General features: G+C 49.3%; 1 protein-coding gene across 10 annotated transcripts in view; it reads right to left on the bottom strand.

The window, feature by feature from the left end:
* Window positions 1-5,147: 5,147 nt before the first annotated feature.
* Window positions 5,148-26,917, bottom strand: part of MBNL3 (muscleblind like splicing regulator 3) — a 126,373-nt gene continuing 104,603 nt past the window's right edge. For 6 of the 10 annotated variants that reach the window (XM_075941148.1, XM_075941141.1, XM_075941143.1 and 3 more), the window contains 5 exons: window positions 25,107-25,257; window positions 23,047-23,082; window positions 20,146-20,240; window positions 18,509-18,582; window positions 5,148-14,080 (listed from right to left, as the gene is read on the bottom strand). In XM_075941148.1, the coding sequence (XP_075797263.1) occupies window positions 18,526-18,582; window positions 20,146-20,240; window positions 23,047-23,082; window positions 25,107-25,257 (339 nt within the window). In that variant the 3' untranslated portion in view covers window positions 5,148-14,080; window positions 18,509-18,525. The remainder of the gene's footprint in view (window positions 14,081-18,508; window positions 18,583-20,145; window positions 20,241-23,046; window positions 23,083-25,106; window positions 25,258-26,917) is intronic. The other 4 variants (XM_075941146.1, XM_075941147.1, XR_012906964.1 and 1 more) reach the window with 4 other exon arrangements.

The raw sequence follows: 26,917 nt of genomic DNA, 5'->3' as shown, positions 1-26,917 counted from the left end.
CACGCTGGACCCACCGATGGGTGAGTGGATTCGCTTGTTTGTTTAAGACTTTTAACTGGCCAGTTGTAGCAGCGTCGCCTTATCTGGTCCAGAGTCTGGTTGGTCCCTGCCTCAGTTTCCCCTCATGCAGGTGGGATTGGCTGACCTTCCCAGGGAGCAGAACTGCCAGGCCCACCTCTCTTTCCAGGCAGAGGCTTATTCTTCAAACATACAGCTCTGGCAAGCCAGCAGAATGAAAGCATGTCCCTGCCTACTCCAAGTTCCCGCATCCGTCCCTGCCCCTCCGTGCGCTGAGAAGGACACAGGCTTTGCACTCCCCTCCATGCTATGGCTGAGTCTGCCTGGGACCCCGGGGAGGCAGGCAATGGCCCCAGCACTCTGGCACTGTCCGGTAATGTCCTTGGTCACCTCCATCCCTCCCCTCCTGCCAGTGGCGGAGGCTGTCGGCGTGGGCCTTGTCCCACCTGACGCGTGCACAGGGCGGGCGCCATGACACCGCCTGGAAAGGACAGGGTCTTCTCTCTCCACTTCAGGCCTGGCTGCCCCGCCCTGTTTCGACTCCCTGCCCTTTCCAGCCGGCTGCTCCTCCAGGAGCCTGCCACGCCTGCTTCCCATGAGGCCACGGGGAAAGCCGCTTACCATTCTTACAGGCACTGTCCTATCGCAACCCGGCGCTCTGCCCGCTCTTCGAATAGCCCCCTGCTGGCTTCTGCTGCGGCTCTCGCCGGAGCTGCGCGCCAGGGCGCCCCCGCTTCGGTTCCCCTCTGCGTACAGGTCTCCGCCAGCAGCCCCCGGGCCCGTGCAGAACGGAGCGGTCCGACGCCCACAGCCACACGGCAGCGGGTTCCAGCCCCAGACGGCGCAGCGCTATCCCCCGGTGGGGGAGCTGCCTGGATCCAGAGGCTCCTAACAGCTGGGGCAAGGCAGGGGCCAGGGTCTAGCTCAGCCATCCGCTGGCCTGGCGCAGGAGGAGCTGCTCCGCCTCAGAGGCCGGGAGATGGTTGCAGAGAGCTCCCTGACAGACAAGACTCAGCACCCGCCGTGCCATGCAGACAGGGACCGGTGCACAAGAACATTGAGACGGCACCTGAAGGGGACCCCTCGTCTGGACAGGCGCCCACCTCTCGGGCGCCGAGTGGTCCCCTCTGGGCTGAAAGAATAATACGACTGGAATATCTCAAACAAACGCCTTGTTCTTCCGGAATCAGAGCAGCGGCACGGAGAGTGAATCTGGAACGGTTAATATGCTTTAAATTCCCACCCTACCTTAGTCCAGATCCACTCGTGTCTGTAGACAAGCCCTAGCGGCTCGCCTAAAGCCTTGACACGAACAGCTTATTTCCAAGGACTTTTTCTTACTTGAACATCTCCTACTAAATCTCTCTTTTTGTTTGAAGCCAGGGCTAAGCAGGCTGCTTTCTTTGTAGAGGATTTTTCTAAATCCACAGCTCTTGGGGGCTTACCCAAACATTTCTTCCTCCTGTCTGCATCTCCTCATAATAAATAGATCAAAGGGATCTACATCTTCCGCATTAAAGCTGGACTGGGTAAAACAGCGTCTGCCTTCGGGACCACAGAGACCCATTCAAATGTGGAGCAAGCCTTGAAAAATGGATTTTTTCCCTGGGCTTCCGGCAGGAGCTTTCGACAGCGTAAACGCTAACTGGAGATTTTATTTAGCTCAGCTCTCAGGGTACGTCTACACTTGCACCCTATTTCGAAACAGGGATGCAAATGCAGCAATTCGAAATTGCAAATGAAGCCGGGATTTAAATATCCCGCACGTCATTTGCATAATCGCGTTATGGCGCTATTTCGTGTTAGCGCTATTTCGAATGAACAGACGCTGTGTAGACGCGGTTATTTCGAGAGAAAACCCTTCTCTCAAAATAACCCTTATTCCTCGTACAATGAGGTTTAACAGTTATTTCGAGAGAAGGGTTTTTCCCTCGAGATAACCACGTCTACACAGTGTCTCTTAATTCAAAATAGCACTAACTCGCAATAGCGCCATAACGCAATTATGCAAATGAAGCGTGGGATATTTAAATCCCGGCTTCATTTGCAATTTCGAATTGCTGCATTTGCATCCCTGTTTCAAAATAGGGTGCAAGTGTAGACGTACCCTCACAGACAGCTATACTCGGGGGGTGGCCGTTCGCGGTAGACACCCGCCGCGAATGCCACATCCTGTGTAGCCATTTTAGTGTAGCTTCCTCTGCGACGCGCCTGTCCCGGTCTCGACAGACGTGGGCAACGTTCCCGCCACCAGAACGTTCGGGATGGAAGGCAACGCTCGTCAGTAGCTCTCTTGTCCTCTGGCTTCCAGGACTCTTCCCTTGCCCACCGATGTTGCTGGAAAGTCTTCCCTGGGCGGCAGGCCTCACAGTGGCCTGAGATGGGTGGCGGGGGCACTGAGCTGGTGGGCGTGCGTTGTAGGAGCAACAAGCCCCTTTGGGCTGGTGTTTGGCTGGCTGAGAGGGGCGCTGCCCGGCTGCCTCGGGCAACGTCCTTCCGTCCCAGCTCGGACTCTCTCCCAGGCCTCCCCGGTTTGATGGCAGCACAGCAGATGTGGGTGCAGAGCCAGGCTGCCTTGTGCGACCCCCTCACCTCCTCCAGCCCTTGTCACTTCTGCTCTGCTCACCGGGGCGACCCTGCTGACACCCCACAGGGCATGGGCAGCAGGGACTGTAGGCAGGGGAAGGTTCTGCCCAGACCTGCTGGCTAGCTCCCCAGAGCTCCGGGGCTGGGGGAAGTTGGGGGGTGCTACCCTGGGGCAGGGAGGGGACAAGAGCCGGCAGCCACATTGCAGGGGGGACGCATGGGCACTGGTGGGGAGGGATGGGGGCACTTGCCTCCCCACGCCCTGGGGTAACCCCACTGCCCAGACCCCAGCGGCTGCAGGCCGTGCATGCATGGTCTAGGGCGACCAGCCTGCGGAGACACCCAGCTGCACAGCCCGGCCTCTGGCAGCACGGAGCAGCGCCAGCCGCCTCCTCGCCCCTTCTCCTGCCCTCCGACCCCACGCAGGGTGCGACACTTGTGAAGGGAGCAGCACGACCCTCAACCCCCACCCTCTGGCCTGGCCTGAGCAGGGATGCCCGAGCCGCCAGGCAGATTTTGTGCTAACTTCCAGCCAGGACACAGGTGCCGGAGCACAGACAACACCTCCTGGTTCCCGGGCAACTGCCATTCGCACAACTCTACTCCTGCGGGACGGGGGCCAGCCGTCACCCTGCCCACACAGCAGTGCGGGACCGTGGGAGGTAACCGGCTCTCCCCGGTGGCAGCTGTTTGTCGGCAGATCGGGGCAGTCTGGACGCGCCGCTGTCGACAAGGAAGCCTTTGTCGACCGGCGCAGGTATGCCTCGTGAAACTGGTCGGCAGCGCGCGGCAGCCATTGACATTTAAATGAAGCCGCGATTATTTAAATATTATTTGTTTCCCTCTGACGATCAGCCTAATCTACATGGCTCCATCGACGGAGCCATGTAGTTTAGACACACCTTGAAATTGGTTATCCAACCAATTATACAAGCACCTGATAGTAGCCCCGTCTAGGTTGTATTTCCCTAGATTGTTGATAAGGTCATGAGAGACCGTATCAAATGCTTTACTAAAGTCTAGGTATACCATATCCGCCGCTTCTCCCTTATCCACAAGGCTCGTTATCCTATCAAAGAAAGTTATCAGATTGGTGTGACATGATTTGTTCTTTACAAATCCATGCTGGCTGTTACCTATCACCTTATCTTCCAGATATTTGCCGATGGATTCCTTAATTACCAGCTCCATTATCTTCCCTGGCATAGAAGTTAAACTAACTGTTCTGTAGTTTCCTGGGTTGTTCTTATTCCCCTTTTTATAGATGGGCACTAGATTTGCCCTTTTCCAGTCTTCTGGAATCTCTCCCGACTTTCATGATTTTTGAAAGCTGATAGCTACAGGCTAGATAACTTCTCTATCAGCTCCTTGAGTATAGTCTAGGATGCATTTCATCAGGTCTTGGTGACTTGCAGAATCTAACTTTTCTAAGTAATTTTTAACTTGTTCTTTTTCTATTTTAACTTCTAAAACTACCCCAGTTCCACTAGCATTCACTATGTTAGGCATCTAGTCACCATCAAACTTCTTGGTGAAAACCAAAACAAAGTCGTCATTAAGCACCTCTGCCATTTCCAAGTTTCCTGTTATCCTTTTTCCTTCTTCACTGAGCAATGGGCCTACCCCGTCCTTGGTCTTCCTCTTGCTTCTAATATATTTGTATATTTGGTGGCCTGTCGCTGTCGAGGACTGAATGGGTGTGGGCACTTACCAGCTCGCTCACTCATAAACCTTTGTCTACATTATAAAAATTACCAACAGCAGCTCTAGGGGGCAGCAAAGAGCTAATGTGCGAATGACCAAGGATGGGTGTAGCTTTTCTCCGTGAGAGTGCTGTGTGGCAGCACTTGCATTACCTGCTTTGTGGATAGCGAGAGGAATCCACTATCTGGTGGTGTCGCTCCTGAACCACACAAGATCATGGGCTACTTCAATGGGAATTGTGAATCACATTGGAAAATGGTGGCTGAATTACTCCTACACTGCACCATCCATTAAACACCTAGCTTGCGTGTTAAGGGAAAAATGAATACACACATTTTTGTGCTACAAAAGGTGCAGACATTTGAATCATATTCAATTTATTCTTCATGGTTATCTTCAAATGCATAGCATCCATCTCCACTCCAATTACATCAAAAATAGGGACAGCTAGAAATTAAAGAAAAAATACAAGACATAACACATTATGTGTCTCAGAACGTCTAAGGCACAAGAGAAACCAGTAGGCAGTGTCTGCAAAGTTTACTTTTATTTTTCTAAAATACAAATTTCTTTCTTGTGTGAGTAACTTCACTATGATCAGCCTAATGCATCCAATAAAATGGGTGCACTAGCTACATAATTCAAAATACTGAAGGTATTTTCTGGAAAGAAATGTATTCTGTTGTTCTACGCATCAGGCGTAACGTTGAATCAAATTTCATTAATTGTAGTTTTTACATCGGAACCTTTAAAGACCGGGACTAAAACTGGAGCTTGAAAAGTCTTTAAAGTGAACTCCTATGAATGTGTAGATATGGGTCCATAAAAAACATAACCAAGAATTTTATACACTTTATTAAAAGATCAAAAAATAAACAATAACAATATAGAAGTAACATACTAAAATGAGTAGCATTATGCACATTACTAAAGCACATACAAGCACTACAGCAATATAATGTGGCAAAAAGAAAAATAAATTCAAAGCGTACACCTTGTTGATAGCAGTTGAGGGAATGAACTATATTATGTTCTGGAACTGAAAGAATAAAATAGCCTTTATCTGTTGGGATTTGCTGATATTTTAATTTGTTACAATTCCACAGGGCTAACAATATTTTTTTTCATCTAAAAACTATTTCATTAAGTCAAATGGCATCTGCCTAATGATTCTTTTACTTTGTTTTACCAGAAGCACCTATGAAAAGAAGGATGTGTTCAAAAGCTACTTTACACAGGATGGTAATATTAATGCTCCATTTATGTTCAAAATTGAAAATTTAGTAGAGAATTCTTTTCCTGATTTTAGTGCCTGCCTAAAATACAAATCTGGTTTATTTTTTTAAGGGTGATCTAATATCACGGGACATAACAATGGAGGCTTTTTTTAACGATTTAAAATAATATCTAATTAAAAAAACATCCCACAAGCCTATCTACGAATGGTTACGTCATCCCCTCATCTGCTAGGATACAAAAGCCATGGCAACAAAATCATTTGGCTTCCACCACTATCAAATAGCATTTGTGTACAGTAATAAAGAACTGGAACCTTGTAATTCTGTGTCAGGTAATTCTCTCTGTTGTGTGTTTGGATACAACCTTAGTTTTATTTAATAGTTGTGTTATTTTTGCATGTTTTAATCTCTCGTTCAAGAGGCATGTGCAGTTTTTATTTTGATGACAGAGAATATGACTGTCAAGGTCACTAGCAAAGATTTTTAGCTGTGGTGTGTCGGGATTAAAGGTTTTCCTTTTACCCTAGTGAAAAATAGTTTTTGAGATGAATCACAGCTAGTAATAGTGCAAAGTATTTTTCTTTAATTTTCCTATAAAAGAGAAAAAAGCTTAACTGTAAAAATGACTTACCCCAAAGGAGCGCTCCATCCGGCCTGCAGGCATGCATTGTTATACAACAATGCATGGCCCCAACTAATTAGAGTAGCCAAATCTAGATTATCAGGAGGCCCACGAAAAGGCCAACGTACCCAAAATGTTTTCCCTCACTTATTTCACCTTGAACGATAGCAGGGTGAATTCGACCTTCAGTGACATTTGAGCTCCCCTAAATGAGGTCAATGGAACGGCCTGGTTCGAAGGCTCCGATCGGCCAGAATACCAGGACTACGCACCTATTTAAAAAACGAGGTGCCCTGCTGATACGGAGCCTCAGAGGGCCGACGTTGGCCCTGGGAAGCTCAGCCGCCTTGACGACTCTGCAGCAGTCCTACGTTCCTGACTGAGAGAAAAGACCCTACTCGTGGGACTCCCCGTTTGGAACGAAGGCTTAGGTGCTCACACCGACAGGCGGGGAGGAGCGGTATCAGAAATACCAGCCATTTCTACTGCCCCATGCTCCTCTGGGACATTTAACCCTACGTGAAATTCTAGTCCAGCTTTCTCTTAGAGCCCCGGGATTTTCTGTTCCATGATTCTGTTGGTTTGAGTTGAGTGTTGGTGGTTTTACAACGCAGACCTAATGAGAAACCAACGTTTCCCCTGCCCCCTCTGCTGCTCTCCAAGATGGAAAGACCAACTGGAGGGGGCAGCCTGGATCAGCTAGCATCTCCAAGGCGCAGGCAGCGTTTGGGACCCTCATCCCATTCAAACACGAATGAAAGAAACAAAACAGAACCAGGAAAAGGATCCCAGCCTTTCCCCTGCCTTTGGGTCCCAGCCATCTATTTTGGGGCAACAGTATTTAAACCATGAATCTTTCCCCCCCGGCCATCGTTAGTATTCAACATTTTATTTTAAGAAACGATGCCGTTGCAATAAGGCACGGAAGGGCATACAAATACACAGCGGTGTATGGCTCTGGTCTGAGTTCCTCACAGTTATTGGTTGTTATGCTGGGAGCACCATTCTGCAAATCTTGCTCAGCCTGTGCTCCCAGGGAAATCAATGGGAAGTCTGGTGCCTAGGGCATGCAGTAGAAGCCAATCAAATTTCTGTCCCTTCCCGGTGAAAGTAAGAACACTCCCCCACTCCCAAGCTTTCAGCTCATCCAGAGCCCTTTAGCCCTGGCAATGCTACATGGACACTGGCCTATCCCTCCTTAAGGCCATATCTTCACTCCAGGGAAGATCGACGTTGCTGCAATCGATCTTCCCGAGTTCAATTTAGCGGGTCTAGTAAAGACCCACTAAATAGAACTCAGAGGGCACTCCCACCGGCGGCCTGTACTCCTGCGAGGAGTAAGGGAAGCTGACGGGAGCATTGGCTTCTGTCGGCCTCCTGCTGTGAGGACGGCGGGGAAACTTGAAACAAGGTACATCAACTCCAGCTCTGTAATTAACACAGCTGGGAGTTGCATATCTTGATTTGACTTACCCCTTGAGTGTCGACTTGGCCTTAGTTGCCGACCCGCTGTGATGCTCTTCGGCAGGCAGTGGCTAAGACAGAAAGCCCCTGGGCCTGAAGCTCCCCACCTCCTGTACTATCTCCTCTACTTTGAAATGCCACAGGTGGCGATCAGCATTCATATTCCAGCCTCGCCGCTCATCATGCCACCCTTCCGCCCCCAGCTGGCCTAGCAGAAATGCAGGTGGCGGAACAGAACTTTGCCATGGGATCAACAGCTCTCGCTCTAGCCGAGCGCCAAGGCGGTTAGCAGCAGAAGACGAGTACCCCCAAGCCAGTCACATACCACTCACGTTCCGCCACTTAAAACATCCTTAGCTCTTGACTCGCCTTGCACATTCCACAGGGCTGAAAGCCACAACCAACGGCAATAGCCCCAATTCCCACTACTATTTAAAACACGTGTTGGCACGATACTCATCTAGGATCGATAAAAACCAGCATTGACTAGAAAGAAGATTGGGGGCATGCAGACGTGCACGTGACATTAAGGTCCTAACATGATTCCGCGTCAGCACAGCCTCTTGTGAAAACCATGATTTAGAATGGGTTAGAAAAAGCAATTCAAATCATTGCTAGTGACCTCACTAATTAATTAAGTACTGTTTCCCATTTTCTGTGCTGCAGGTTGAAGCTGACGTGTTATCAGTCTGCTGTATAGTAAGCTATGGCAAACTACAAAGCTTTTACAACAGCAAAGCAACATCATGCTTTCAGATAAGTTTTATAGCAAAAAACTCCTCCTTTTTCAAAGCCTTAGTAATACCTATCTCTTTTACAAACTTTTCCTGTATTATTACAGACTTTTTATATTCAAAATAAGTTCCAAGGATTTCTTTCGTGGACTATGTACATAAGTGCAAAAAAGGTGTGTCTCACACATTCGTACACTAACTGACTCAGTTTAACTGCAGCATATTGGTATCTTCAACACTGTTACGGGGTCATTCCACAATATTTTTTCTTATGTACAGGTCTGGCTAATATAAATTAGTATTAAAATAGTCCCATGTTTCATTATTTAGCCCTGATTTTAACATAATCGCATGAGTATTCAGTTTAATCAATGTGGTCAGACTACAGTATTTAAACTGGTTAATTATGAATTAACACAATGATGATCAAGCTGAAATGAAATAAAGACCAGTTAAAGGTACTGGAAATGCAGGGGGTTGCGTTTTAAAACCTAAAATACTGTGGAATCACCCTAGCCACACAACAATTTCTACAAGCTATAAAACCTGACTCTAAATCCATGTGTTGTAAACTTCTTGACTGAAAATGTGACCTAAAGACACAAATTCAGCTTTTCACATGGGACTTTGGGATTTTAAAAATATTCAATCATATCTTTATCTGACAGTATCGAACTGTACCTTTAACAAGCTCATACTGTTACACATCACTTTTAATTTACATGTGAAAATTTCACAAATAATGTATACAAAGGTAGCCATGTTGTAGTTTTGTTGCCATAGCAACAACAACTTAATATAATTAGTTAACAATGAATCTATCATTGTAGGAGTTACATACAAAGTTAATTTTGTTCTTAAACTGTAAACTATACAAACTAGTTATGGACTATATTCTATACCTTATCATGCGTCAGTATTGGTTTAGAATATAACTAAATGGGTTGAATACATGTATTAAAAATCTTAAATTTCCTCTAATTCTCCTTCAAAATTAAATTCATTCGTTACTAAAGATATCAAAAAAGCAATAATGAAAACCTTAAAAACTAACAATAAAGAAATGAAAATATGTGACATGAATTAATGCGTTGATGCCTAGTATAACAATGTGTTGTAGCTCTATTTACAGTTTGATTAGGCTATCAACTACTTTTTTTTTTTAAAGTTATTACAGTCTTTAACATACAGTATATATTCTAAGGCCTTCAACAGGCACATGGTAAAATCAGGTCAATATCACACTAAATCCATTCAGCAGGAATGGGAAATTAGATTTTCCTCATAAATTTCACCTTTTTCAATTTTCATGTATGTGAAATGTACAAGGGATAAAAAATGAGGACTCCAGTTTCTCAGTCGTTCTGTGTAGGAGCATGTTCTACAGCCTATTCTACTGCATTATGAAGGAATATGTACGTTCATGAATACATTTGATCAGATACATGGATCTCCTTGTCTGGCCAGATGTATCGACAACAGTCACATATTCCTGTCAGTCGCTGGGTTTATTGTTTGTGCAGCTAGAGAATAACACAGTCGTTGCACTGGACTCTACCTTGCGTTTGTAGCCGACTGTATGTTGAGAGAACCCCTCTGCGGGAATATTGAGCATTCCGTAAGCCACCTTGGCAGCGCCCTGGTTTTGTTTTGCAGCGCACGGCCAGCCTGCCCATCCATTGGTGAACTCTCCCAGTGCAGTACGAGACAACACTTATGGCAGAGAGAAAAGTGCGCCAGAGTGCTCAGGAATGGAAGGGAATCAATGTGGCCAGGGAGGTTAACGATTTCTCTAACACAGCGATGCAAAAATACAAAGACAAAAATCATCCACTAGAAATTTCAAAATAAAAACATGGCTGATTGCAAAATCAGGTTCCAATCACTAAAAACCACTGACTTTAACAAAAATAATTTGAATAGTTTTATGAATCTATTTTATTTTAAATCCCTCTTTTATTGTCTGCTTATGTTACAGTTAAGTAGCAGTAATTTATTGAAACTACTAACAACCTTTTTATGAAAATGATCATTCTCAGCTTTCATTTTCCCTCTGCATGACCCGTTTTATCCAAGTTTCAGCATTTCTTGCATATTGTTTGCATAAGGCTGAGAGAAATGGACAAAGAGAAGTAACTTTGGATAAATAAAAAATATAGGTTCATGGAAAGTGGGAAGCTTATAAAAATGTCACTAAAATTATATTGATTTAAACAAACTTACATACATCTCTTGTCAAATAAAGGCTGAAATTCACGCTTTTATGACATTTATTTAGAGTCACGAGCTAGCGCGGTGACTTGGTAATAGAATGCATCTATTTAGGAAATTTATAGTCTGGCGACTGGTTTTCTTTTTTGAACAAAGAAAATTCGAGCAAATCATTGCACAACTAGTTTAAATAGTGCTACCTCAAAATGGCATTTTTGCCAAGATTGTTTTGAATTTGGTGAAGTTTTAGTGCTTCAAGCTTTTCTTTCCTTAAATCCACTTAAAAGTGAACTCTAAATCTGCCAGCAATATAAAAAACTGTTGTGGCACCTAATATATCTACCCTGAACATCCCTCATTGGACCTCTACTAAAAAATAATCCTTAATTTTTTTTCAGTGCTTTAAATGTGACATGAAAACAGCTGTATTCTAGGTTTACATTCTCTGCACATCTATGCCAGATGTTTAAGTAGTTAAATAAAACAGGAGGTTACATCAAAGTGTCAAGAGATACAACAATCCATTTAGCACTGAAAACGCTCCAACCTCCTTTCACTCAAAGCCATCCAAAGCTTGAATGCATCCTTTCTGGCTTCTGAAGATCAGGTCTGTTCTTTGTTGAGGCACTGGCACAGGTTGTGCAAAAACCCATTTGGATACACAAATCATTTCAAACAGGAAGTACTCAAATCCACTTTTTCCACTAACAATGTTATGGTTTTGGGAAACAGAAACTCCGTGGTTAAAAGAACAGGCAGAGCAAAAGCAACAGCCATCACAGTCGCCAGGGTCAGGCAAAACTGTATGTTTTGAATGTTGACAGCTGGGGACACAAGCAAAGGGGAGGTCAAATTTTGTCCCTTAGTTCGCTGAAGTCCAGAGGAAGATTCCCCCGGGTTCACGCCCTATGGGAGCTGACTACGGACTCTCCGTGGGTCTGTTTCTGAACGCTAGATCATACAGGGACCCTCCGGCTGTGCCTAGCACGTGCCCGCACCTCACACTGGCTATCGGTAACGTTAGCAAACGCCTGTCGGTGCTCAGGTGAAAGGGTGGGGCGATGCTTTGGACAAAACGTGAGGGAGCCAAAAGGCGTGTTGGAAACGAGCGCTCAGCCAACAGGAGTGCAGGGTGACGCGCGTACGTGGGCTTGTACACGGCCTCAGAAAAGCCAAGGGCTTTCAACTCCGCTGACCTCGCTCAGCAGCCAGAATGTCCTCCCAGGAGCCTCTCTGCCCCGAGGCCCTTCAGCCCCCACGGAACGAGCAGCCCGGCCTGCCCACATTTCCCTGGCACGCAGCAGAGGAGATTCTGCCTTTCCTGGGGGTGGGGGGAGTCCGTGGCCCCTTGTGTTAGAAGTTGAACAGTGACCCTACTAATTTCAGCCTGAACGTGACCGAGTTACAGTCGTAACACCCCTCCCCCTCTGCTCCCCTCAGCAACCAGCAGCCTGCACTGTGTTTATGAACAGCTTGGCCGTAGGGCGCACAGCTTTCTCCCCTCGGGAACGGGACCTGTGCCTTTTCGAGCAGAGGGCCAGGGATATTCTGGCCAAGGCAGCTGCAGGCCTCCAGCCATGGCAGGAAAAACAAGCTACTGCTGGATGGGAAAGGCCAGCCAGGTTCCTTGGAGCATCCCTCCGCCAGCGGACACGTCCCCCACGGGTCTCGGTGTGCCGCGCCATACCGGGGCACGTGGCTGCCCATTCCAGGCTGTGACTGAGCTTGCAGTTGGGGATTTTTTTTCCTCTCAGATTTTGTCCCATATCTCCTAACGCCCCCAGGTACGTCCCTGAACAGTTACTTGCTGTTTACCCCGTTCCGTTATCAGAAATTTACAGGACAAATACATCTCCGGCCCAAGTCCACTGAGGTCAGTGGAGTTATGCTGGGGATGAACACGGCAACGACCTCTCTGCGCGAGCCAAGCCCAGAGGTGTATTTCGCAACTTGACAGCACGACACGGTGTGCGGGGCAGGGCGTGGGGGAGGGGTCGACCAGCCTTTCGTTTACTTGGTTAGATGAAGGGCTGAGATATTGGCAACCCTGGTGTCACTCCTGATCAAACAAAAGATGCCCGCCTCCCCTCCAAAAAAAGGCATCTGCTGATCTAAGGAGCTCTCTCTGAAAACCACCCTGGCCTGAGTAACTCAAGGGTCATTCATCTTTGTTGCTTGTTCTTTGTTTCAAAGAGCCAAAGTTTGAGGAAAAGATCTCTGGCTTAGGGGGGTAGTAAAAGATTGGGGTAAGCTGATGAAATGTCAGGGAATGCCCCCACTAGATTTCCTGCTGAATTCTGCAGCATGCTTACGGGAGACAAGAGCAACTAGGTGGGCACTGTCATCCCTTGGCAAAGAACGGGGAGGGGTCATTTTAATGAAAATTACCTATTCTGGGCTTACGCCTCTTGGTCTCAAGGGTGACAATAGCTGTGCATTCGTCTTGGGGGAGGGGAGGGATTTCTTTACCCCGCTAAGTCTGTCTCATCGCTTTACCCATCTGTGTTATGGGTAGGTTTTTTTAATGGCACCACTTAAACAGCAAGGAAAATGGTGCCATTTGCAGCTAAGAATGGCACTGGAATGGGCAGCAAAACTGGAGAGCCCTTGTTTTCTGAGGCTTTCTGAATAAATCTCCCCCTTCAGCTAATATCTACCTTTTTACTGTGGATGGTTTTTGTTTATTACGCCAGGCAGCCAGACTCAGCCCACTTTGTAAAACCCCGAGGCTGTTCTAATGTGACAGCGGTCCCTTCATAACTTTTGGGATTCAAAATCTAAGACTCTACAGGAAGGCAAATTCTGGATCTTAAAAGGAGCCATTTAAAAGAAGCAATGTCAGCAGATGAGAGCCACGTATAGAAAAGGAAAGAACATTCTTGTGTCGTGTTTTTCAAGCACATAATTCCTGTTTCCCACTGTAACATTTTTAGTTAAAAAAAAAAAAAAAAACCCCAAACAACTCCCAAAACAAAAATACCCCCCCCAAACCCAGAAAACTACATTATATGAAAACTTAAGACATAACAATAATGAAAAAAATGGTATTGAGTATACTTGATAATGTGGTACACTTTTAAACAAATCAATAGACTATGATGTAAACAAAACAGTAAGATAACACTTTAAAAACAAGACAAACATTTATCCATCGATAGTATACAGTAAACCAACAGTCCACTGTGCAGATGCACTTCTGATGGTAATCATAAAATGATTAAGTGTGTTAAAGTAATGTGTTATAAAAGTCTATTATAATTTTCTACTTGTATATCTCATATAAGAGCGCTGTTTGTTAATTGTTTCTATAGTGCTTTTTTTTTTTTTTGACATTCCCATTGATCAGTTTTTGGTTAACATGTAGGCTGCAACAGGCTTACTGTAGAGGTGGTCAAGGAAGAAATGAGGGAAGAGGGCATATATACAGAAAGGCCATGTGCAGCTTCCCACCGAGAAGTCCTGGTACTCCATAATTTTACTGTTCAGAATTTCCACATGGTCTGCTGGGAGGGAGAGAAGAAAAATAAAACGGTGAGTAACTGCAAATCAAAAGTCTTGTTTTTACATTTCCTAACAGGATCGGTAGACAGCCTTACAACTTTGTGTGCGTGTGTCGGAGAGATGCAATGTTTTATTCACTTAACTTTCTGATTTAGGGTGAAATTGCTAATAACACAGTTGGTAGCCTCCTTAATTTCCACTTAGTGCTTTCTGTGCGACGGGCATTTGGCAAAGGCTGACATACTAATCAGCAGAACACCCCCGTGATGCAGGGGGGTGGGGCAGTGGTCGTCTGATTGCAGGGATGAGGAGATGGGATGAGAAATGTGGCGTATCCGTCCTGTACAAGTGACATGCCCCTGCCAGAGGAGGAGTCCGGGGCAGATGCAAGAGCAGAACCTAGCAAATCTCCTTTCTGTGCTTTTGGAATTCACAGCCTTACACCTGGCTAGGGTTGCCAGATGTCCAGTTTTCGCCCGGACAGTCTGGTATTTTGTGGCCCCTGTCCAGTATATATAAAACCCCCCCAAAAAAACAAAGCAGAAAATACTGGCGGCGGGGGAAGCGGGGAGTTAAAGGTGCAGCAACTTTTTATTTGTTCAAGTTTGGGTCCCATGATTCTCGCCAACCCCCCTCCCCAACTAATTTTTTTCCCCTGCCGTGTTTGGAATTTTTTGTGAAAGTATCTGGCAAGCCTACACCCCGCACCACCAGAGTTACGGTTACGATGGGGTTTGCCAGCTCTCGGTGTCTTTGCCTCTGGGAGCACGTCAGGTGTCTGGAGAACTCTCGCCAACCCCCCTGCGATGTCGTGCACTCTCCTGCCCTGGCTCTGGGAAAATCCCTTTGCAGCTTGGAAAACGCCCATGTAGACCCCGTCCCCTCAAAGCAGCGGAGCCCGGGCCGCGCGTCAAGCGCCGACGTTGGGGCACGCACTGCAGAGCGCTGCTGGCTCGGGCCCTGTCAGCAGGGGCAGCAGATTTGCAGGATTTTTGGTGGTGCCCAGAATGGATCCAAGACCCTGCCCCTACTTGCCTAAGGCTCTGGGAGGGAGTTTGGGTGGGGGCGGGGGTTGGGGTGCGGGCTCTGGCAATTTTAGCGCCGGCTCTGGGCTGGGGTGCAGGAGAAGGGGGGTGCAGACTCTGGGAGTTTGAGTGGGGGAGGGGTGCAGGGTCTGGGCAGAGGATTGGGGGGCAGGGGGAGGTGAGGGGTGCAGGCTCTGGGCCGGGGCAGAGGATTGGGGGGGCAGAAGGAAGTGAGGGGTGCAGGCTCTAGGCAGAGGATTGGGGGCAGGAGGAGGTGAGGGGTGCAGGCTCTAGGCAGAGGATTGGGGGGCAAGGGGAGGTGAGGGGTGCAGGCTCTGGGCCGGGGCAGAGGATTGGGGGGCAGGAGGGGTACAGGCAGTGGGAGGTGATGGGGGTGCAGGATGGGCTGAGGTGCTTACCTGGGGCTACTCCTGGAAGCGACCTGCACTCTTTGTGGCAGTGGTTCTTGGGGGGGGGGGGGGGAATCTGCACACACCCCCACAGCTCCCATTGGCTGGAGGGGCACCGGGGCGGGGGCAGACCATGAACACACCCCATCCCCCGCCCAGGGCCCAGGTTGTGCTGTCAGCTGCGCGCGGCAAGGAAGCCGTTCTAGCCCCACGGCGTTGCCGGTGGCTGGGGGCCCCGTGGTCTTTCAAATGGCCCAGGAGCAACCGAGGCCCCCAACGTTGGTGGAGAATATTCCTGCAGCCCGGGCACCCCAGGCCCATACAACTCAGCACCCCACCTGTGTGCCAACTCCCGGGTGACATCCCGGGGGGGTCCTTTATTCTGGGGGCTCCCCTGAGGAAACCGTCCTTGTTCACCAACCACTGGGCTGGCTGCAAGACCCAGGCGCTTTCCCGAGCCGGTGGGGGGGACTGGAAGGGTAAGCGTGTAAGTGCTCTGTTGAACCGGGATGGAACAGGCACATGCACGAGAGCTTTCCAGGGGCGAGGTCTACACTTGGGTGTGCAAGCGTGGGGCGGTGTCTCACTGTGTCCACAAAGGCTTTCGACACGAGTCACTCAGACTCTCCGAGGCTGCTTCCGAGATGCAGAACCTATATGTTTCAAATGGAAGATCTCCCACGCCCTGGGAATGCCACAGGCTCCGGCCCTAACGAGGACCCTCCCGTGAAAAGACTCAAATCACAGGGTTGCCCCTCGCCTCTTGTGAAAAGGTTCTCAATTACTGCTGGCCTCAGTCTAAGAACGTGGAAAAACGAGTCGAGAGAAAAGCACAAGTCCACTGACAGAAAGGCTCCAAAGGACTGCAAAGAGATCAAGAATGAGGCCCTGCAAGTCAACGCATGGCTCTCAGGTGGAACACGTCGCTTTGCATGTGGTCGAGCAATGATTTCACACGGAAGGTGTCAAGTCGGTCTGGGGTTTTCGAAAAGCGATGCACCACGGAAAGCAGAACACTGCCACTAGCGAGGCTACCTCAGGCAGTAGGGCAGGTACTGGCAGGGATCTGCAGGTATGTTTAACACTCCCTCTGCAAACAGCGTAGTTTACTTAAATCACTGGAAATCAGGGACATAAACAGCCGGATCAGTTCATGTCAATTCCTGCAGATGTAATTACACAACTGCCTTCCAAACCCATTTCCCCAGGGCATAAATGCAAGTCTTTTCCTTTCCTTTTTGTCTTGGGGGAAAGATGAAAGGAAGACACATTTGCATATGTATGTAACTAAAATGGCTTCCATCATAGTCAATGAACCCTTTTTTTAAATAAACTTAAGAAATAGTCTTGCAGCACCTTAGAGACTAACAAAAATGTAGAAGGTATCTTGAGCTTTTGTGGGCACAACCCACTTCTTAAGGAAAGCCTTTTTCTTTAGTCTCTCAATGGTAAAAAGGCAGTGAAATTCCTACATAAAAAGCCTACACATGCAAACAACACTGATACCCCTGTGAATTTATAGCAAACAAATCCAAAAAAAGAGAGCAATATATTCTACTATTTTCACTCAGGCTATGTCTACACTGCGGCATTATTTCGGGATACCAGAAGTATCCCGAAATAGCTATTCTGCATCTTTTGAGTGCACCCTTTATTTTGAAATAGATTTAGAAATAATGAGCATGTTATTTCAGCGTCCCTGACATGCTCGTTCCACGAGGGCCAAAGGACGTTTCGGAATAGCGCTTTATTTCGAGTAAGAGTGCAGTGGAGATGCACCCTCAGGGTACGTCTAAACTACATGCCTCCGTCGACGGAGGCATGTAGATTAGACAGATCGGCAGAGGGAAATGAAGCCGCGATTAAAATAATCGCAGCTTCATTTAAATTTAAATGGCTGCCCCGCTCTGCCGATCAGCTGTTTGTCGGCAGATCGGGGCAGTCTGGACGCGCCGCGTCGACAAAGAAGCCTTTCTTGATCGGCACAGGTAAACCTGGTTTCACGAGGCATACCTGTGCCGATCAAGAAAGGCTTCTTTGTCGACGCGGCGCGTCCAGACTGCCCCGATCTGCCGACAAACAGCTGATCGGCAGAGCGGGGCAGCCATTTAAATTTAAATGAAGCCGCGATTATTTTAATCGCGGCTTCATTTCCCTCTGCCGATCTGTCTAATCTACATGCCTCCGTCGACGGAGGCATGTAGTTTAGACGTACCCTCAGAGAGCAACAGCAGGCCATGAATGCATCTGGCTTTGCAAGATGGTGGGATCGTCTGCAGCCTTTGAGACAACTATCATAGCGAACACGCATCTCTGAAGGCAGACCACTAGGTGCCAGGTTCTCCACTGATGTGAATCTGGATAGCAACAATGAAGCTATTTGAAGCTATGCCGATCGACACCAGCTCTCTGGTCCTAGTTACTCAAATTGAGTAAGTGCGCTACTAACTGCAAAACATTTTTTAGTTTACTCTTGTTATTAAAATATTATTTACCCTCCTAGCTCCTGACAAACAGAGGCCAGGCACACTATCCCTGCCCATCCTGGCTAAGAAGTACTGCTCCTCCATGAAACAAAAAACAGGACTATGTAGCACTTTAAAGACTAACAAGAGGGTTTAATAGGTGATGAGCTTTCGTGGGCCAGACCCACTTCCTCAGATCAAATTGTGGAAGAAAATGAATGTATCTAGTTCTGGCCCCAGAAAAAAGGACTGCCCACGAACTCTTGTTTCCGTTTCTGGGATGTCACCCCTGGGATCTGTCAGTACTTGGAGCAGTTGTATCAGGAGGAGATTGGTACGTTTTAAAGTAGGCATTTTGGACTGTACAAAACATGTTGTTTATCATAAGCCCTGGACTCAGATGTGGAATTCCTGCTGACGGCAAGTTCTGCAAGCAGAGAACTGCAGGAGTAGGTTCAAGTGGCACTTTTAGAAGATTTTAACACTCAAAAAAGAAACCGGTAAATATGAATAATTAAAAAGAAACTTACTGTTCTATCGGTAACTTCTACATCTGTGAAACAAACATGCTGCTACTCAGTTCATCTACTGATAACTGGGATATCTACAGTAAAAGAGATTTCACGTTAACATTTTCTTGAGACCATTCCTCAGTGCTCCTTTAAGACGAATCAATACACATAACCCTGGGCAAAGCAGTATCTTGGAGAACACAAATGGATGCTGCATCTCTCTCTTCCCAGGCACAAGTAGCTACGTAGTCACGTCATCATTAAAGCCCAGTGAGTACATGGTGATTGTACGTGGGGGAGTCCAGCTCCATAAACTGTCGGACAGCAAAATGCCCTGTCCACTGCCGTTTGGAGCGCACACGGCCAAGCACTAACACTGCACAGCAACAGGTGTCATCTTCTTGGGGCTCTATGATGATCAGAACGGCTGGATCTGAAACTAGCAAAAACCAGAGAAGCAAACCAGATTTCGCTAGAGTGGGCAGAGCAGCATCTCCACCCGGCTGATTCTGAGCTCGGGCAAAACTCCCATTACAATCCACAAGACGCTGTGTCTGCGTGAAGCTTGCCAGAGATGTATTGGCTCTGCCCTCGGTAATTACTGAGGTATTCTAGTTAGCTGTGCCCAGGAGAACAAGGTGATACCTGCTTTTCTGTGAGCGGCTCTGAACCTGAGCATAGCCATGAATTAAATACAACTGCAAACATTACAACTGGAAAAAAATACTGCTCCAAATTCTATGCTGGCCTAATCGGGAGACAGGGCAGTCAATGTTCCCTCTCATCTTTTCCATTTGTGTGGGGGACATTTTGTGATGCGCACCAAGGCCTGTGTAACTGTGCACCCTCAGGAGAAACCAAAACACCTCTGCTAATCAGCCGGGCAGCACTGGAATCTCTCTGGAATGGCTGCCCAAGTGCCTACCTCACAGGGAGCGCAGGCTGTGGCTTAGTGAGCGGAAGGAAGCGTTCCTAAGATTTTGCGCACTCGGGGCTAGGGCGGAAGCAGCCATCTCAGTTTAATACCGTCAGAGCCACGGTTTGGAGAGAATGACGGCTAGGCAAACATGCATGGCGTTCTTCGTGTTACCGGCACTGGCAAACCAGTACGCTGGAAGTACTGTCGGGATAGGTGAGTTGCCTCTGTTTTAACACACATGAACCTTCACCCGTGTTCACTGAGAACAGAGGTTTGGGTTTTCCCCCCACTTCCTCTGCCCAGCCAGGGCCAGGCAGGCCCAAGCCCCTCAGGCAAGCCCGGTCCTCAGGGGTCCTTTCCGGCTTGGGAGAAAGCCTCTTTCCTTTGTGAGTTTGCACGACTCCGGAGAGCGGCAGAACGTGGGGACGTTTCCCACGAGCCTCCAGGATTAGGGAGGCTTCCCCTGCCGGCATCTGAAGTCTGGCCTTTCCGAGGCCTGTCCCATGGCTATCACCACGGCGACCGGAGACCCACCCGCGCCCCCTCACCGATCCCAAAAGCATACGTGCTGCCTTGGGAAGGGCCCGATCCCGCGCGAGGCCCAGCGCCCTATTAGAGGTTCCGACCCCCCTCCGGGCCGCGCAGGGCGTGACGGGGCGAGGCAGGGCGCCTCGCCCCGGATCGGGCCCCTCCGAGGCGCTGACCACGTGAAAGAAAGCCATTGAAAGGGCCAAACCTGATTGGCTGTCGCTGTTGCAGCGAAGGGGACGCTGGTGGCAGGAGTTGTTGCTGCAGACACAGTGGTGGGCGTAGCACCGTGCATCACGGGCACTTTCAGGAGGGAGCCATGGAAGCGACATACGGGAAGGGTGGCGCGTTTATTGGAACCATGGCAACATGTGGCGGATTGGGGGGCGTGGCAGGTATCACAGCAACAAAGCCATGTGACATCGTCATGAAGGAGACACCGGGGCGCAGCATGCAATCACAGTGCAAAGCAAGACAGCGTTGGAAACAAAACAAAACAAAACAAAAAAAGAGAAAAGGGGAAAAGCCAATTACAATTATAATTAAGGAAAAAATCAAAACATTCTCAACACTTAGTACATTTATAAGCAGAACAATGATGTATTAGACTCCAGGGGCCAAATTTCCAAAGGAGGATGGGACGGGGGGTGGTAGCAAGCCGCTCACGCCGCTGTGTGCACAGGGGTGGTAGACACGCAGCGACGGCCAGTCTTTGGGGTGGGCGGCTTTTGGCGAGTGCACCTGTCCCAGCCGGCTTTGAAAGTTTGCCCCCCACTCATGAATTCAAAGTACATGGTGCACGCCGTAGCGAATTTTCCGACAAGACACGGTCGTCACGGCACATATTACAGCGAGGATCCTACTGGGTAACATGGCTAGCAGCCGCAACGTGGTCTCTTGCCCTCTCAACAATGGGGCCCGCCCCCAGGTACAGAGCAGAGCGGGCGGCAAGGCGAGCGAGCCACCAGCCACCCGCGTCTGTACGCACTCGCCGTTGTTTGCTTTCGAGACCATTCCAGTGGGTTTGGCAAAACTGCCTCTTGGAGCGAGGAGGGGAAAAAACCAATTCCCAAGGTTTACGATCCACCTCAGCAGAAACAGCCCCCGCAAGGCGCGAGCGGCCGGGATTGGCCAGACAACCATGGCACACAGTAGAGATCGGTCACCTTTCTGTCAGACCCAGAAAGCTTTGCCGGGACACCACGCAGCGGGGCGAGGAAGCACTGCCAACACATGCACGGAGCAGGGAGACGGCTGCTTCCTGGGGGGCTGGCGGGGCCTTGACGAGTGACGACTGCCCTGGCCAACGAGCCCGATGGAAGGGCAGGAAGATTGGCTCAACCCTCGTGACTCGGCCAGTGCCCCGTTTGTGTCAGTGTCAGCCCCGGGAGAGACCCACTCCGACCGCCCCGCCTTTGGCCTGGAGGGTTCAGCTGAGCTCAGCCAAGGGGAAGACCCTGTCTGCCCACACGGCCAGTGGTGAGCGCTGCTCGACCCTGATCCCAGCGTCTCGACTGCAGGTCGCTAGCTGCCAGCAGCCCTGCTGCTCATCTGCCTGTGGCTGAGTATGTGCTGCTCCCTTACCCCCAGCAGTGTCCCGGGCAACCCTGCACAGGCCTGGGGGAGATGCTGGAAGGGCTTCAGATCTGTCATCGGGCCCAGCTGCAGGTCCAGAAGCAGCCTTAGGGGCCGGGGTAGGGATTGGGGGGCACCCCACCAAGTGACTGGAGGGATGGGGAACCGGAGGGCCCACACTGGTGACTGGGGGGATGGGGCACAGGCTCCCACCCAGAGACTGGGGAACGGAGAGGGACCCACAGCTAGCCACTGGGAGGATGAGGCAGGGCCCTGCACCCAGTGACGGGGAGGGTGAGGGGGGATGGGACACGGGGAGGCCCCGCAGCCAGCGACTGGTGGCTGGGTGCCGTGTTCGGGCACAGCGAGGGTGCTTGTCAAAGCCGGGCCTTTGGCCGCGCCAACGAAAGGAAGAGCTGCGAGCCAAGGTGGCGTGTACTCCGAGGGCAGCCCCCTGCCGCTTCCCTCCCCCCGCTGTCTGACGGGGCCCCGCTAGCCGGCACCCAGCGCCATTACCCAGAGCGAGGGCGAGGCACAGGGCCCGAAGCTGCTCTCAGCGCGGAGTGGGCCCGGCTGCGGCTGGAGCCAGCACTTGGCTCACGAGTCCGGTATCCTGGAGGCCACGGCGGCCTCAAAGCCAGGGCCCCCACAGACTGCTCTGGCCTGGAGGGCGGCCAAGGAGCTCTGAGCTGCACTAGACAGTTGACAGCGAAAGCAAGAGCTCTCGGCTTATGTCTGCTAACGGGCTTTCAGATCTCCCGGCCCTGCGCCCTGGGAGCGTCCCCTCCCCGACAGGCTGGCCGGAGGGCAATGGGCTCTCTCAGGTCCAGCTCCCTCCCAGAGAAGGCCGAAGGTCCACCCTTCAGCCACCCGGCTGCATCCAGCTATGGCAGATGGGAGAGCGTGAGTGACCCTGTGATCTTCACAGCAAGGCCTGGTTCTTCATATAGCCCGGGCACGAGTACACTGGGCGTAGGAGTCACCACCCTAATCCTGCAATAGCGGCTCTGACAGCAGCGCGTCTTTCCTGGACTGCTTTCAGTCCCAGCGCCAGGGTCATTCTGACATGGTTTGCCGGCAATGTCCTCGGCACACTGAGGCAACACGTCAGCCGCCGCCAATGGGCAGAGCTCTGCTGACATACAGAGCCCTGCAAATTTACAGCAGCCGAAGGGCTGGGTCTGAGAAGCAATCTGAAGAGAACTAGGGCATTAAAAAAATCAGTGGAAACACTCTTGCAGGCGGGACTCAAATCCAACCTACAGCCAGGCCACAGGATTCATCCCACGGTCATTTCTTTTCCCTGGCCTGGCCAAACGCAGGCCCCCAAGACACACGTGCGGAAAGCAGACCCTCTTGTTAGTTCCACAGATTATCACATTGCACGGAAATTAAAGGGATACAACCCTCGGAGCCATCCAGACGCCGGGAGAGTCAGTCGCACGGCTCAGCCACCCCCGTTCCCACGGGCGCCCAGAAACGCGCTGTCTCTTTCAGGGTAGGGAAGTTAAGAAGATTGCGTAGAGGAACCTACCAACACTTGCAGTGGGTGTCATGCACAGCACTGACCCTGCACACCATGCAGTGAAGCGTGGAAAGATGAACAAAAGGGATATTTCATTAGTGAAGCCATAGTGTTAGAAATAAACGTCACTCAAAGCAGGTGTTCTCTCTGCAGCAGTCAGTATTAAAGCACATGCACAAGAACAGAGTCTGCAGAGTGGGACATCGATATTTTAAACGCAGTTTTAAGATCCCAGCAAACCAAAACTATTCTTGGAGTCTTGGGTAGAGCGCTCCCGTTCTTGGAATTACGTGACGAGTAGCCGCATGAGAGCCGGGGCCGGTCTGCATTCTTTAACATCAAACATGTGAGTTTCTTTGGGGGCGGGGGCTGGACATTGTAGCACAATTGACACAATTGTGCCAATATGCAAACTGACCACATTGGAGGCGACAGTGTTTCACGGGTAAGAACCGCGCCTTTTGGAGTCTTTGCCTGTCCTGCTGGCTCGCCAAACTTTTAACAGGGCTATGTTGCCAGCAGCCTTTAAAGCCTCTCTAGTGAGCTGAAAGATGCAGTTTATTTGGCCTTGACACCGCTCTGAGATGCTGGCTGGGGCTTCCCTTGTGTGGCGCCCCAGCTGAGCAGCATGTAACTGAGACAAGACCAAAGCCAACATTCTGCCTGGCTTCATGCGGGAGGAGTCTGTCGGGCTGCCACCCGCCAGCCCAGAGACCGGCTGTGTCTGAATGGAGCAGAATGCACAATCGCAAAGGCCAAATTGCAAGGCTGTCATGGAGACGCTGGGGTGCGGGGCTGCACTCCAATGGAAAACCAACTTACAGAGCACCTGGGAGGGGAGTATTTTGACAGCTAAGGTGGACTCTTCAAATAGTACTTTGCAGAGTATGATCAGCGGTGCTTTCTACTTGCTCTGGTAACCCCAAAAGCTATTAACATGGAAGACCAAGTCTTAGCCCTCCCTGACATCTGATTATTTTGTATTTCTCGTGTGAAAATTCCATCTCCCCTTTGCCAAAAGCTGTTGGCCTCTTTCCTTTATTAGCCAAGCTTCAGAACGCACATGCAAAGGGGTTTAGGTTTCTGGAGTCCGGGTTGGATCATCTAGCTTGAGGACAAACCTGTCTGTGGCGGGCAGATCTGGTCTCCCATTTGCTCTTCCTTCCTGCACTGTCTGGTTCAGGGGAGTGTTACCACTAACTTCATCTGGGACAGGAACAGGCCTGTGATGGATTAATTCTGTTCAGAGGGATGTTGGTGTGTAAATATTTCTGTAAATATCTTTGGGGCAAGTGAATGAGACAATGTTAAAAAAAAATCTAGGCACAAATTCTCTGAGGCCTTGTCGAGGAAAAGATGATTAAAATCAAGAATGGTCCCAAAAGGGCCATGAATAATAACGTAACCGGCTAATTGGCACTCTTGTACCCCTACCCCAAACGCACGAATAACTGAACTGCATCTTTCAGTTTTATCTGGAGACGTAAAAAGCAGAACAAAAGTTTGGGCATTAAACTGCTTTTAAAAAGCTTAGGCCAAAAAACCTGGCAGAGGGGGAAACATCTGCCTTTAAGCAAGTCTGTGATTTGTACGTATTGAAGTGATCCATTTCCTCTTTAAAGTCGGGGCCCGCCGAACCGTTTGGGGTCACTGAGCTGGATGGGTTTTGGAAAGGCACAAGCTGGTTTTCTAGCGAGGGATACAAAATACGTTCAAGTGACCTGGTGCCGCTACCCAAGAGTCCATGAAGCAGTTTGGGATTCACCAACTGAACAATAAAGAAGAGCAACAAGAAGTATGAGTTAGAGAAATGTGGCCATTCGTCCTAGTCTGGTTACAAAAAGAACGACCCAGAAGGAGCTTTTAAAAGCCTGGAGCTTTGAATTGTAGTAGGTGAAGGGAAAACGTCTAACACCACATAGGAACATACCGTGGCTTTTAAATTACGTCTACTGCAGCTTTGTGTGCATTTTGCTCGGGTCGATTACAAACCCCCTCATTAACTCAGTCTCTAGGAGAACACTTCTTGTCTCGGAAAAACAGATGGAGAAAGTGACAAGAGAACTTACCTGTAGGGATAAATGCAGGCTGTTGCAACTGCATGTTAGCTAGAGCCTGTTGGTAGTGGAAAACGCTTGGGTTAAAGACTGTGGTGGCACCATTGTTTTTTTCAAGTGCTGGCCTCTTTGGTAAAGGTTGAAGTGCACCAGGCGGCAGGGCCTGTGGACGAGGGAGTTGTTAAAGACAAGTAACACACACACAAAAAAAGAAAGAAACCAAAATTAGACACAGCATGCAATAAATACTATGGGGCCTGGCCTGCCAATCTCTTGCAACTGTATCAATTTAGCAGGACAAGAAACAGAAGAGCAGCTATTCACGGGAAAGTGGCAGGTAAAATCACAGGTTTACTCGGTAAGCAGTTAGTAAAGGCACAAAGAGAGGGTCCAAACAAGAGTGCTAGGACGGCTAAGGAAGCTTTGTAATGGGACTGATTTATGCACGCAGAAAAACGAAGGAAATCGTTCGGGCGGGGCACAACAAAAAGCAGTTGCAGGCAACAGGTATTTTAAAACTATCAGCTAAGAGAAACATAGCAGACAGCAATTTTAAAATGAGACAATTAGCATAAGCAACAACGCAACAGAAAAAAGCTGGCCTCTGCTAATATTGGTTAAGTATCTGCCTCTGTGCGCTGGCACGTTTACATGAAGATGATGTTTGTGTTATGGGGGCAAAATGAAGCGATTTCCAGTGGTATGTCTGGGTTTCTATTTGTTACTAGAGATGATGAACGTCCTTAATGTGGGCCTGAGTCTCCTTTAATTTACAAGCGCTTTACACCTCCAACAATGTCCTTGACTTCAGCAGAGTCGCTCCGGAGTTACAAGAGCATGACACTGGATCAGCCCTTGGCACTATGAATATTTCTTGCTGCCCGTTTGTATGGAGCACGTCAAGTGACAAGGCTGGGGTTTGTCTCCCTATGCAGCACATCTCCTCCTTTAATCCGAGCACATTACAACACCTCCACTCAGTCAAACCTGTTTCCTGCTCGGCCTTGGGAGAAAGCCTTGAACCAGCTTTTCTGGGGAAGGGACTCACCCGTCACAAAGCGTGTCTCTACAACACAGTAGTGAGTGGTTAGGAAATAGGAGCATTGCGACTGATTTACGGCTTTTCATCGTGCCAGGATGAGAATTTACTCCCCTCCCCATGCACACACAGTGATCAGAGACACTGCCTTTCAATTACCCCGAGACGTTCTGCATGTAACTCCCCTTTGACTTCAGTGCAATCTCAGGCAGGCGGAAGCCAAACAGAAGCAGGTCATTTCTGCCCAGCTGACGGGACGTTGCAAAGCGCCAGCTGGAAAATAGGATGAGCCGTGTCGACGGCTCCTATTGCGTCAAAGGAATGGGAGTCGAGGTTGCGAAGCACAAGCAGCGTTAGCTAGCAAAGGGTTACGGCCATGCAGAGCGCGTCAGAAAGGACAGGAGGGAAGCGGCTGCTCCAAGGGCATGGATGGCAATGTACACTAGACTGGATCATGGCAACGCCCAACAATTTGTGGCGGTCCAGAAACAGGTTTCACGTCCGTTTCCAAGGGCCATAGGAGGCTGCGCATCGAAGAAACGTCACACCAGCTGCTTCCAGACAAAAGGGGCCTTTGTGACGCCGGGTGCCAGGGTTACTTTGGTTTGGCTTTTGTTTTAACCCAATCCATTTCCCCGAAGCAACGGGCCTTGCACAAACGGCTCTCGGAGAAACACCAGACTCCCACTGGACCCTGTGTGCGGCCCAGAGCAGAGTGCACGAGGGGGATCTCTCGGGACGGAGAGGGTCAGTTTGAGAGACTGTGAGTGTCACTGGGGAAAGT

This window comes from Pelodiscus sinensis, chromosome 13 (assembly GCF_049634645.1).
Source record: "Pelodiscus sinensis isolate JC-2024 chromosome 13, ASM4963464v1, whole genome shotgun sequence".
Taxonomy (NCBI): Eukaryota; Metazoa; Chordata; order Testudines; family Trionychidae; genus Pelodiscus; species Pelodiscus sinensis.
The sequence above is the reverse complement of the archived record's forward strand: the minus strand, read 5'-3'. Positions and strand labels throughout refer to the sequence as shown.